This window comes from Rosa chinensis, chromosome 2, assembly GCF_002994745.2.
Source record: "Rosa chinensis cultivar Old Blush chromosome 2, RchiOBHm-V2, whole genome shotgun sequence".
Classification (NCBI taxonomy): Eukaryota; Viridiplantae; Streptophyta; class Magnoliopsida; order Rosales; family Rosaceae; genus Rosa; species Rosa chinensis.
Genome location: NC_037089.1, coordinates 84,521,220 through 84,533,697, shown reverse-complemented (window position 1 = coordinate 84,533,697; position 12,478 = coordinate 84,521,220). Strand labels below are relative to the sequence as shown.

At 37.0% G+C, this 12,478-nt stretch overlaps 2 protein-coding genes across 4 annotated transcripts; one reads left to right on the top strand and one right to left on the bottom strand.

Moving 5' to 3' along the window:
• Positions 1-1,194: 1,194 nt before the first annotated feature.
• LOC112190087 lies at positions 1,195-2,651 on the top strand. Its single transcript, XM_024329515.2, has one exon. It carries the CDS (start codon positions 1,905-1,907, stop codon positions 2,454-2,456), a length of 552 nt encoding a protein of 183 aa, XP_024185283.1. The 5' UTR covers positions 1,195-1,904; the 3' UTR covers positions 2,457-2,651.
• A 3,417-nt stretch (positions 2,652-6,068) lies between these two features.
• Positions 6,069-10,521, bottom strand: LOC112190937 (probable disease resistance protein At5g66900). 3 transcript variants are annotated; one of them, XM_024330451.2, is made up of 5 exons: positions 9,772-10,513; positions 8,397-8,803; positions 7,827-8,200; positions 7,429-7,646; positions 6,069-7,210 (listed from the first exon to the last, which is right to left on the bottom strand). In XM_024330451.2, the coding sequence occupies exons 1-5, from the start codon at positions 10,388-10,390 to the stop codon at positions 6,348-6,350; spliced, it is 2,481 nt and encodes an 826-aa protein (XP_024186219.1). In that variant the 5' UTR covers positions 10,391-10,513; the 3' UTR covers positions 6,069-6,347. The 3 variants fall into 3 exon arrangements, with proteins under 3 accessions (XP_024186219.1, XP_024186220.1, XP_024186221.1); XM_024330452.2 differs by having other exon boundaries at positions 6,955-7,210; positions 7,460-7,646; positions 9,772-10,521; XM_024330453.2 differs by having other exon boundaries at positions 7,111-7,249; positions 9,772-10,521.
• Positions 10,522-12,478: the final 1,957 nt, after the last annotated feature.

Genomic DNA, 12,478 nt, shown 5'->3' with positions numbered 1-12,478 from the left:
ATGGATGGTGTCATTTAAACTGGCTTTATATATATATATATATATATATATATATATATTAAAATAGAAGAGTTGCATTAAAACTAAGAGACGATAACCTATAAAGGGTACATGATTTGTAATGGACGTGCTCCAAGAGGAGCTACAAAATCAAATCTAACACTAGGAGACAAGAAATAATAAACCGAGGCCCAAAATGTAGGCTTAAAACCGAGCCCAATCCACGAACACTAATTCGATGCGAGAACCAACCGCCGCCAAGACTCGTTGTAAGCAACAATTAGATTAAGCTGTGAAATCTGCATGACTGAAGTAAAAACTGAAACTCTAAAGATCGCTGGCAATAAAATCTTGATCTCCATCTTAGTGCATGCACCAATGTAAATCAGGTGTCCTAACAAAATGCTGAACTAGGGATCTCTAGCAAGATGTCAAACCGAGAAACACAAAGTGAGTCCTCGTCATCCAGGATCCTGTCAGGAGACTCCACGGAAGACATCCGGCCAAGTATTCTCACTTGTCTCAAAGGGGGGAGAACTGCTAATTGAGAGGAAATAGGAAGATATTTGCAGCTATTTTTCAAGAGTGACGATCCAGCCAAACAGCTAGGTGAAGAGGAGAAGAAACACAAAGGTGATGGAGGTATAAAGACGGTTATGGTGGGAGAACAATAAGAATTTTAGCCTCATGGATCAAAAATACGAACTGAGATAGATGAATTGAGCAAAAACAGTAGACAGAACAAAGAAACTGGGGTAAAGCCTAAATGAAGGAGGTCGCCCCAACTCTCAAGCTGTCAATCTAAATCTAGAGGGATCAAGATTTGGGCAATAGAGAACATGAAGGAAGATTGAGTTTCAGATATGTTTTCTCTCTAGTTTTAGACAAAGAAGCTCTCCATATGAAACTTAGAGCTATATATCACTGAACAAACCAGCTCACTCTTTTATCAAACTACTAAATAAAAAATGTTTAATCATCTACCATTCATAATATAAACGAACTAAAGAATGTGTCTAACAGTTCTCATCACCTTACCGCTTTCAGCCTAACTATTAACTAATGGTGTATAAAGACCTAAAATTAGTAAATTCATCTTCATAACCATCCAAATGAAACTATGCTTTTAGGTCAAGAAATCAAAAGGAATGAATCTAAAGCGCCCTGAAGGGAGTCATCATCACTCAAAATATTGAAAAAAGAAAGAGCATATTTTCTTGACTGTCACTTAATGCAAAATTCAATTAAAGAATGAACCTTTTTCTGTTTTTTTTTCAATCAATTAATCCTCTTCTTTCTATCTTTTTCTACATTTCTTCGAGCAGCGAATATCGATTTAGACTCGCAGAGAGTTGAACCCAACCTACCTCCACCTAAACTCACAGGTGACCTTGCACCATACTCCTCATCTTCTTCTTCATCTTCAACCAACGGTGCAAGGCCACTCCTCTCTCCCTCTCTCTCACTATCTTATCTCTCACTGTGATTGTAAAGTCGTAGCTTCGCTGCTACAGAGTGACCCTTTTGAGTTTGTCCGTCAAATCTATTGCCCCTTTATTCCTTCTGTCTCGTTCTGATTGCTACTTTAATCTATAAGGCTTTTTTTCCTTGTTTGAAATTCTGGGTCACTTTGATTTGAGGTTTATCTTTAAGTTTTCCTCTCTGGGCATTCTGAGATCTCTGTTTCTGGTGCTGGGTATTACTGGGTTGTGCTGATTGTGACCAGAGTAGATTGCTTTACCCCAAATTTCAATGCCCTAATTGTACTGGGTCGATTTGATTTGGGGGTTTCCTTTCATTTCTCCAGAACAGTCTGAGATCTCAGTTTCTGTTACTGGGTTTTACTGGGTTGTGCTGATTTTGACCAAATTCGGTTGCTTTAACCCAGTTTTGATTCTGTGGCAATGTCACAAGGCTATGCAATCGAGCTTTACTTCGATCCAGCTCTGGAAAACCAGGTCCTGAAGGCTTGGAATGTTCTTGCTCGCCGCCAGATTAGCACCCAGCTCATCGAAATCGAATCACGCCCTCACATCACTCTCTTCTCCAGCTCCTTCATCGAACCAGCAAAGCTCGAAAACATCATCAAGTCTTTTGCTGCCAAGCAAGAGCCTTTGGCCTTGTCATTCTCGTCAATTGGGAGCTTCCCGACTGATAACAATGTACTGTTTCTGGCACCAACTCCTTCGGTTTCGTTGCTTCAGTTCCAGTCACAGTTGTGTGAGGCAATGAAGAAAGAAGGTGTCGAAATTGGGGAGGAGTATCGGACTGATTCTTGGATGCCTTACTGTGCTGTTGCTCAAGATGTGCCGAAGAGTCGGATGGCTGAAGCGTTTTGCGTATTGAGGGACTTGAAGTTGCCGGTTGCTGGGTATGCTATGGATATTGGGCTGGTGGAGTTTTCGCCGGTGAGGGAGTTGTTTTCTTTTGTGCTAGGTAACACAGTAGAAGCTTGAGGTTTCAGAGCCTTTCTTATGTGTTAATCTGAAATTTAGTTGAATTATCCAAGAATATGTTACCCCCTTAATGTTAATGTAGATGATTGTCTGTGGTGGTACTTAATACAGATTTTGCATTCATGTGTTTCGAATCTGGCATTTCCCTTACATCATCCTTTTAGAATGATAATGTGTTTGTTCATGTTAATGATATTTTGAGCTCTTGCACTCTTCGTACTTATCTGCTTTTGGACTGCATTAGGATATTGGTTGACTGAATTAACTAGTGAGTGCATATTATTCTGTTGGTTTTAATGTTTACAAAAGATGGCAATTGCTTCAAATTTATACTTGCCAGGAGGTTTTTGCGGTCATAAAATTCTAGTAGTTTCCTGGATAATGCAAATAGTATTATTCACAAAGGTGAATTCTGATTTGCAACTTCGTGTATGATGTATGTGTATCATGAATCTTTCAAGTACTTGAAAAGCTCTACCTTACAAGTACTTTGATGAGTTCTGCCATGTACTGATTCTTAAAATACTAAATAGTCTAGTCTCATGACTACATTTTGCTGCTTAGTACCATGCACATCTAAGGAAGGTTTTCCTGGTATACTTTATTTTTAGAATTGTATTTTCCAGTTACCCACTACTTTATGGAACAGGGCTAGAATTGCATTAGTAACTATATACCCTGTACTGCTCTGCATCTTTTAAGCAATTTTTTGCTTCAAAATTTTAGCTACAGTTTGTGGTATTCTAGCCACTTCATGGTTTTAAAGTTTCCTTTTTCTGATTTCTCACCACTTCAGTAAACAAAGCTAGTCTTGTAATAGAATAATGTAAATCCTCAATGATTGTTTTTTTGGTTGTATAGATTATGTGGTCTGCATTAATTTGTTGCTCAGAGTAAAACATATGTCTACTTCACCAATCTTGTTATAGTTGGTAGTAACATCCTTCTCAGATTCTTCCGCTTATGTGATTGGACCAAAACTTTTTCCATGGCTGTCCTTTGCTTTTGACCGAAGATAATGTGTGTGCGCATGAGTGTGTGTTCAGACCATCTGTGAAACTTCATTCGTATGCATGATCCCTTTTCATATATTTCATGGCCTATTACCTTGATATAAAAACAGCCAATGTTGCCAAGTAAATTTGCAAGTTCCTTGATAACCTGGTGGTAATGTGGTACTGTCAATCTCAGTTAAAACTGAGGTTTCACCGGCATATATAAAGACTTACTTAGCTGTACATTCTCGTGTTTATCTCAGCTTATTTGTTTTATAACTAATTGCTCTTGAAAGATATGAATTCATTGTGAAGTGACAAATGTGTGTCGAAAGCTATTTTGGCTTCCAGAAGTGAGTTATATCATGTCATTTGAAGCATGTAATTGTGTGGAGAATCTGGAGATAGAACATAAAGATATCTGATGTGTGTATTGGGGCTCTTTAATGTTTTTTTGAATATCCCTTCCAAGATTTTATTTCTGTCACTTTGCTACTTATTTGGAGATTGGGATACTTGGTTTCCTCCTTTTTGTCCGAAACATAGTATGAAGAACAGCTCTAGATTGTTGGTACATTTTTCTTGGCTGGAGGTAGCATTTTATATAGGATAGACTACCTGTGAACATGATTTTGGTTACCCTTTTGTGTGATACAGTTTGTAATGTTCTATCAACATCACTAGTTACTACTAAGATACGATTTCTAAGAATGAAGCTCTACGGGGAATAGATTATGATTATACATTACTACAAACTATGCCATTATGGCCTCCATATTTTCTTTTAAAAGTGAGAGACTTATTGGTTTTCTGTTCCAAGTAAAAATGTATGTCATGAAATTGGTGGTTAAAGCTTTATAGGCCAACAACGAATTAATATTTCATGTTTGAGCTCTCTTCATGAAAAACATCACTGCCGTTTTTTTGTTTTGTTTTTTGGTCTGAAAAACCATTACTACCATAGGAAAAGAAAATATTATTGATGACATGAAATACAAAAGATAATTGACTCCAAATTCCAGACTGCTCCAACACTGATTACTGGCTACACCAAATTTCCACCCTCATCCGTAGATTTTTGAGAGTGGGTAATAAGGGTTCCCATAATTTTTTTGTCTGGCTATCACACGCCACTTCCTCCAACTGATGAAGATCCAAGACTGACGGACGCAGCTCACGTAAATAGTGGTAGTATCTCATGTCCAACTTTCTTAAGCTGCTAAGTTCACCAACACATTTAGGCGACCGAAAAAGCTTGTGGCAACCAGATATGTCAAGAAATTCTAATCGAGTCCGGCAAACCAATACAATACCCTATCCTCAGTACTTCTAAGCCGACCAAATTTCCAACTTCGTGGGGCAACCCGTATAGAAAACAGAAGCAGATGACGCTGAGCTTCTCTAGATGAATCAAGTCACAGAGATAAGGAAGAACGTCCCCGCCAAAATTACAATTGTGAGTGGTCAAATCCTCCAAATTTGGAAATTCATTTGAAATTTGACGGAACCTTCAGCAGGATCTTGGGGGCGTCGTCTTTTCTTTTTTCAGTCAGAAGCTTGGAGGTCGTCACAATTGTATAAAGAAAGCTTCAATAAACTAATGTAGAGCGGATGACAACTAGGATCGAAGAGCAGCTTGATTGTGAAAAAGAAAAAATTAGTTTGCAGCAAATCTGGTGTTCGTTGTCAGCATGCTAATTATTATACGTTTTTCCGAGAAGGGAACGGTGCTAGGAACAAAACTCGTCGCTTTGCTATAGTGTATGGGCTTTTCCAGGCTTTTGACGTCGTTTCGGGCCTCAAAACTGCAATTTAATATTTTCCAGCAATTTAGGTTTTCTAGTTCGATTTGGATTTGTTTTGTTTTAACCCGTGGGTTTTCAGGATTCATTGTTAGTCGGCCTAGGAATATAAGTAACCTTAAATGGCTGCTGAACCTATCTTTCATACTTTTATCAATCAAATTAAGAGTTTTCTCTTATTTTTTGGCGGACTCCAGACGTTATTCCTTTCTCGGAATTGTATAATAATTAGCATTCTGACACCGAACGCTAAATTTACAGCAAATTGATTTTTTCTTTTTCACGATCAAGCTGCTCTTCGATCCTAGTTGTCATCCTTTCTACATCACATAATCATGTTGACCAAGTTCCTGGTGTACTAGTATATAAAAACGGTGTTCATTAAATTAGAGGTACAAGCAATAAGAAAACAACATGAGGCTGAGATTGAAACAATTCAGAATGAGAGCTCATAAAATAAAGATAAACTCAGGGAGGAAATATACAAACAATTTGGTTTATATCTATGATGAAAAAGTTTTTACAACAATTAAATTCATGGTTGACCCAAAAAAAAAAAAGGAATTAAATTTATGGCATGGACCTGCCGGATGTATAATTAAATTAAAAAAGAAAAGAAAAAGCAAATGACTTTAAATTGCTAGACACATAATTTTCATGGATATACTTTAAATGGCTCATCGTTGTCAGAAACTTATTTTAGCCTATATTCTAATATAAACGTGAATAGTGTAGAGAAAGCAACGGGCCTACAGAGCAATGACCCAAAAACAATAGCTGCAATGCGGCAATGGCTTTTGGACACACACGTGGCATTTGGCCCAAATTTGTTAATAGTGTATGTGACAATTGCTTATAATTGTAGTAGTAGATGCCGACCTATTTTACACATGAAACTTGAGTGCCCAGAAACTAAACTGATGTGGTAAATGTTTCAAAGAAGGTAGCTAGCCACATTGTTTTCAATATGTATTATCTCATGACATATTCAGCAATAAAAAATCATCTACAAAAAAAAAAAAAAAAAAAAGAAGAAATTGCTTGTCAAAGAAACAAGAAATGAAAATGATAATTCAATGCAAATACCAGAAACGCTAGCTGCTCCAACCGTCGCTGAAAGTTTCCAACCAATTTGGTTGGGTTCGAGGAATCACCACCACGCGCAGGTTTGTGAGAGTGGGTCGAAAGGGTTCCCATAAACTGCCTTGGTCTTCACGGTTGCATATCACTTCCTCTAACTGATGAAGATCCGAAACTGATGGAGGCAGCTCTTTCACTTCGTCGCAACACCTCATGTCCAACTTTCTTAAACTGCTCAATTCACCAATGTTTTTAGGCAACTCAATGCTCCAGCATCCATATATGTCAAGGAAGTTTAACTTTTTGAGGTTGCTGATGGAACTGGGAAGCTTTGAAAGATACAAACAAGACCTTAGCCTCAGTACTTCTAAGTTGACCAAATTTCCGATTTCTTCGGGCAAGTGATCTAGCCCAGTACCTCTGACGATACTAATCTTCTTTAAATGAATCAGATTGCAGCACTCCAAAACAAATTCTCTACCGTTTAACTGTTGGAAGAAATCAGAAACCAGCCTTACTCCGAACTGAATGTATAATTCCTCCAAATTCGGAAATGCATCCGACATTCTGAAAAAACCTTCGTCGATACCCTCCGCGCCACATGACGCGAAAGATATCTTCTTTAGACTTTTCAGTTGTATGGGCTTGTGGGTCAAGAAACCAATTTGGAGACGAATTAAACTGATTCTCTTTAGATTTGGTAACAAACCGAGTAGTTCAAAATTTATTAATTCCTCAGCGCCGTCTATTACCAGTACCTTCAATTTATCCATTTTCTGTACAAACGCGGGCAAGCTGTAACTACTTGGGCTCTGAAAATGCAAGACAAAAACTTCTGCTTCTGGTAGTTGCAAGTTGGGCCATTCCATATCGAAGTCTGTACATGCAAAATACCAACGTTATTTGATGAGTGCGCCTGCGACAGAAAGAATTCTGAGACAACAAATAGAAAGAGAATAGGAAAGGAAATATCGAACTCGTGATCAAACAACTGGGGGGGGGCCACTGCTGTTAAACGAGGCCTCAGGGCTACCACTGCTTACTATTCTCATGCAATGTAGCCGGCCAAAAAAAAGTGACACACAATTTACGTACCAGTAGTTGTAGTAATAGATAACAAGCGAGCCTTGATAGGGTGACATTTTTGTTCTCTCCACCACTTGGGGATTTTGTTTCCCCTTATTTCTATGTTCATTCTTTGTCTTTGCTCTACCGGGTCTAGCTTAGCATTGTAAATAGCTAGCTCTCTAAGCAAATCATGTTGGGTGACAAACCGTTCACCGTAGAAATCGTCCCCCTCCATCTTCATATAGCTGCAGGTTAATTATGAAAAGAGTTAATTAATTAAGCATTTTTAATATATAGAAGACACGTACTTCTTCAACTATGTATGCAAGTTACCCTGGCCTAGCTAGCAAGGATTCGCAAAAAATGTACAGCTAAGCAAAATTGGAGTGAAAACATAACACCAGACGCATGTATTGCATGTATACCTGTCCCTTTTGTCAACCAGATTAGCCAGATTTCGATTGGCAAGTTCATAGATATTTGCAAAGCACACACTGTCATCGTCTATATCATATAACTCCGCCCACATATCAATGAGGTCATCAACTCGGATTTCTTTGTCTTCAGGAAAAGATCCCAGGTCCAAGTAACAATCTTTGACAATTGCAAGTCTTTTATCCAGAGCATCTAAGCTGCTTTGGAGACAAAGAAACAATTCCGTCTCAGGATCAGAATCTAGAATTGAAGAATCTTTAGACCATTCAGATTCTCTCTGTCTCCAGATCTCTATAGGTTTCCCAGAAAGTGATCTGCCAACCACTGTAATAGCTAGTGGAAATCCGTTGCAACGCTTTACTATCTGTAGGCCATTAAATCATTAGTTCAAACTGAAATCAATTAGTTTGAGAATTTTACGTTCCTCCACATAACGATTTCATGAAAAGAATAAAACTCTGTGCGTGCAAACTTGTTTTGTTTTGATGATTTAATTTGTTTCATTTGATAAATCAACTAATTAAGCTACGTACCATGCAATAGTTAAGAAATCACTTTACCTTTCTTGAGAGTTCTTCTTGATCAGGAGAGCACTTATCTCCCAATGATGTTGAGTGATAAAAAAGTTCCATAGCTTTGTCATCATCCAATAATTTTAAATGATATGAAGAACCAAAATTTGGAAATTCAGATCTTGATGTTACTAAAATCTTGTAATTGGACAATTCAAATTGAAAGCTATGAAGAATGGATTCTGATCCGGACCAAATATCATCGAGGACCAATAGCAAAGGATTTTGGGAAGACTTGAAAAATGTTTGCATCCATTGAAGCATATGTACTTTGTTTTGGAAAGTAGGAACCGGAGACCTCACACTCGTCAAGTATTCACAAAGTCGCTTCACAACAAGTTCTAAATTGCCTTTTTGTGAAACAGTGATGAAGATAATATTTTTCTTGAATATACCTATGTATCCAAATAAAACATATATAAGAAACAATAGAAGCTATTTGTCACACGTAGAAGTGGTGCCATTTAAATCATCATAGATAACTGTTCAAGGACAACACCAAGAAAAAATATTACTTTATGAACTGCAGCCCTAGCATAAGCAAAGAAATGAAGTACTAAAATATTTGTTAAACAAAAAAAAAAAAAAAAGGAACTTTAATCACGTAGTTAAAAGAGAGCTAATTTAATATATGACATATATCCACACACGCATACAGATTACAGACACACCGATGTATAAGGCGAGTGATTATCTTTATGCTTGATAAGTAAAAAACAAATTGTAAATGTATATTAAAATGTATTGCAACGGCACGCATGCGCACATATATAGCATCCTTTTATTAAGATATCATTATTATTTTTTCCATTTCAAGAGATTGGTTGTGCAATGCATTTTTCGATTATATTTAGATAATTATCTAAATATAATATGATTATCTTTTGTAAAATTTTAACTAAATTAAAAGTCGTTAAGGTGTTAAACTATAAATAAATAAATCAATCAAATATGTCTCGTCTAAATCGCTCATGTCATAATAATAAATCATAATTGACTTGTATGCTAAAGCATAAATGTGACTAATAAGAATTATAATACTTATGTAATTAAGGCTAAAATAAATGCTAAATTATGATTGGTTTAAATCAGCTTTCTCTAATTATACTATCCTCGTTATGTCCTAATACATTTATTGGTACACAACGAATAAAAAATAGAACAAAAGATTAAAAAAATATTTTCTTAATCTTTGTGAACCAAAGAATGTATGGAGACAGAATAGAGATAGTGTATTGGGGACAGCTAATTTCAACCCGTTTGTTTGCTAAGCATAGATGTGACTAAGAATTATAGTCCTTATTAAGGCTAAAATAAATGCTAAATCTTGCTTAATATTAAGCCGTACGTGTATGATACGTACCTTTGACCTCTTCATCTTCACAAAACATTGTGGCGAGAGTGGTTTTCCCACAGCCTCCAGGAGCAGTGAGCACAAGCCTCGACACCCCATCATCCGCAAGAAGCTTTTCCTTCAAATCATTCAAAGGACCATCCAGTCCAACTATAAGCTTTGGAAGCGGTGGAAGTTCAAGTCGTGTACTACTTGAACTTTCTGCAGATTGTTGTTTCAGCATGTCACGTTGCATTTCATCAACCACGACCCTGATCTCCATTATATTCATTGTGTCTTGCAGTTTCAGTCTGTCCAACGGGCTTTGAAGAGATTCCTGCCATTCCTGAAGTTTCTTGGCGTACTTGTACTTTTTGAAGGGGCTCCATCGCGTAATCTTTGAGCACTCGTTGACGAGCTCTTGGCCCGTCTGCATGACTCCCTTTAAAGCTTCCAGATCCTTCTCTGGGCGATCCATTTTCTGGGTGTATTGGGCCATCTCCTTAATCAGTGGTGCCCAATCATCGAGCCTGGATTTTACTTTGTTGAAGAGAGACTTAAAAATGAAATTCTTGATGATCAGGTCTTCAACGCCAGCATACAGTGCTCCGAATGCTTTCTCTAGTACAAAGTCCGCCACCATAGCCATGATACGTACAGTGATCTTTCAATTACCAGCTCTTCAATAGAAACTAGAAGAGAGAGGAGAGAGCTAGAGCTGTATGCAATATGGAGACCCAACTGATGTGTAACCCAAGTTTATATAGGAAGAGTCGATCTTTTAAATTAGTTTTGAAGCCCGAAATTGGTGAGTTGAAGCCCCTTGAGTGACCAAGCACATGGTCTTAAAAAAAACTTAATCCCTGCAGCTACAGATAGATCAAGCCTACAATCTATATTCTATAGGAGACTTTCGTGCCTCTAAAATCAATTATCCTGACTTATATATTTAAGGCTAACTCAAAATTTATTAACTGTTTATTAAACAACCAGTATACGATATCATTGATATGTACAGCTTACCATGACAAGATTAATTAAAAGTTTGTCTACTTATACAGCTATCGTTGCTTAACAGTGAAAGTCAGCTAATTTATATAACCAAGTCAAGGTATCGATGCCCGGAAAATGCGCAAGGAAAACTCAATTATCTTCTGAATCTTCTTCTTACTTAGTTGATGACATAAACTGATGTTGTCATGTATACACTGCAGTGTGATCATCATGATTAATTCAATAATATGTGCTGCTATTATCCACATTGTTAGCTGTAGTTGGCTGTACTTCGATACATCTCACATGTTGACTAAAGTTAATTATTGATGACATTTGATGCATCCACCAAGATTAATATAGTGGCGATCTCGCAACGTACAAATGTATATACAATTCGTAGAAGACTTTCACGGCTCGAGCTCATAATTATCCGATCCTGACTTGAATATATATTTAAGCTTTACTCAAATGAATAATTAACTACATAATAAACAACCCTACTAACAATACATGATTACATAATATCTGCAACTTGTATTTAAAAAGTTCCCATCTACTTATACAGCTATTGTTCCTTTTTCCTTAAACCATGCCATGACAGATTTTAGTTCCTTCTTCAGACAATCCTATCTCTATTGGATCAGTGGTTTCAAAGAACTTAGCTTGGATTTGAGATCTTTATGATGTCTATGAAGAGGAATTTGCATATGAGAATTTTGCCAATCACTTCTTCAACACCAGCATACAGTGCTTCGAATGCTTTTCCCACAACAAAGTACCCTGGCCAGTGTCGCCATGATGCGATGATTTCAGCGCCCTTCAGAATCTAAACTTACGAGAGCAGAGCTGCTAGCTGGTGTAAGCAAAACATGATCAATTAACATCACTTGCCTAGTTGTGATATTGCAAGTTAACGTCCAAATATTTGTAAGCTTCCGGGTTCGAGGCCATCAACATTCACATGGACTGACCAAGAAAATGGTCTTTCTTTAAACTTAATTCGATATCACAAAGAAGGTCTAAATGGATTAACTAGCTATCTGATTAGTTAAGCTCTAAGCAAAAAATAATGGGTCTTTCTAAATGTACCTAACAAATTTCTAAGTATATCTAGCAATTTATTTATATTTAAAATTTATAATTAAACCCAGCAATTATTTCCAAAATACCCACCCAAACAAATTACATGTACCCAGCAAACTGAATAAACATAAAAACAAATCGCAACCCTTCAAAAAAATAAAAATAAACAAATCGCAACAATTACAATAAGATAGACATCATGAAAGGATCGCCTATGAACTTGTTATAATAAGATAGACATCCAGATCCAACAATTACAATAGCCGAAAGAGTTCCTTGTAGTTCTAGCTAAGCGTATGGTGCATTTCACTACAGCCACCATAGATTGGTACCCATTCTAATATTTGATGCTCATAGTACCTTGATCATGGACATCTTGCAAAAAAACATCATAACTTCATTTTGGCAATCCAAGTCGGCTTCCAAATATGAGTCTGGAAGTTGCATCCTTGATTAGCATAAACAATCATCAGTACTTTAGCACTTACTTTTGTATGAAGCTTCAGTTTAGCAATGTATTCTCCAAACTCCTGAATCTATGGAAGAGATGCTATTTGCTTACGAATGAATGAAAGAGCAGAGAATGGAGTGATTAGACAATCATGGATTCATGGGCATGAAAGAATCGAAAAAGTTTCTGAAGCTAAGATTGTTGAAT

Coding starts and splice junctions, on each gene's coding strand:
- LOC112190087 (XM_024329515.2), top strand. CDS start 1,905: ATGTCACAAGGCTATGCAATCGAGCTTTACTTCGATCCAGCTCTGGAA.
- LOC112190937 (XM_024330451.2), bottom strand. CDS start 10,390: ATGGCTATGGTGGCGGACTTTGTACTAGAGAAAGCATTCGGAGCACTG. Junction 8,201..8,396: donor AAGAAGAACTCTCAAGAAAG/GTAAAGTGATTT, acceptor AATGGCCTACAG/ATAGTAAAGCGTTGCAACGG. Junction 7,647..7,826: donor CTGGTTGACAAAAGGGACAG/GTATACATGCAA, acceptor ATTAACCTGCAG/CTATATGAAGATGGAGGGGG.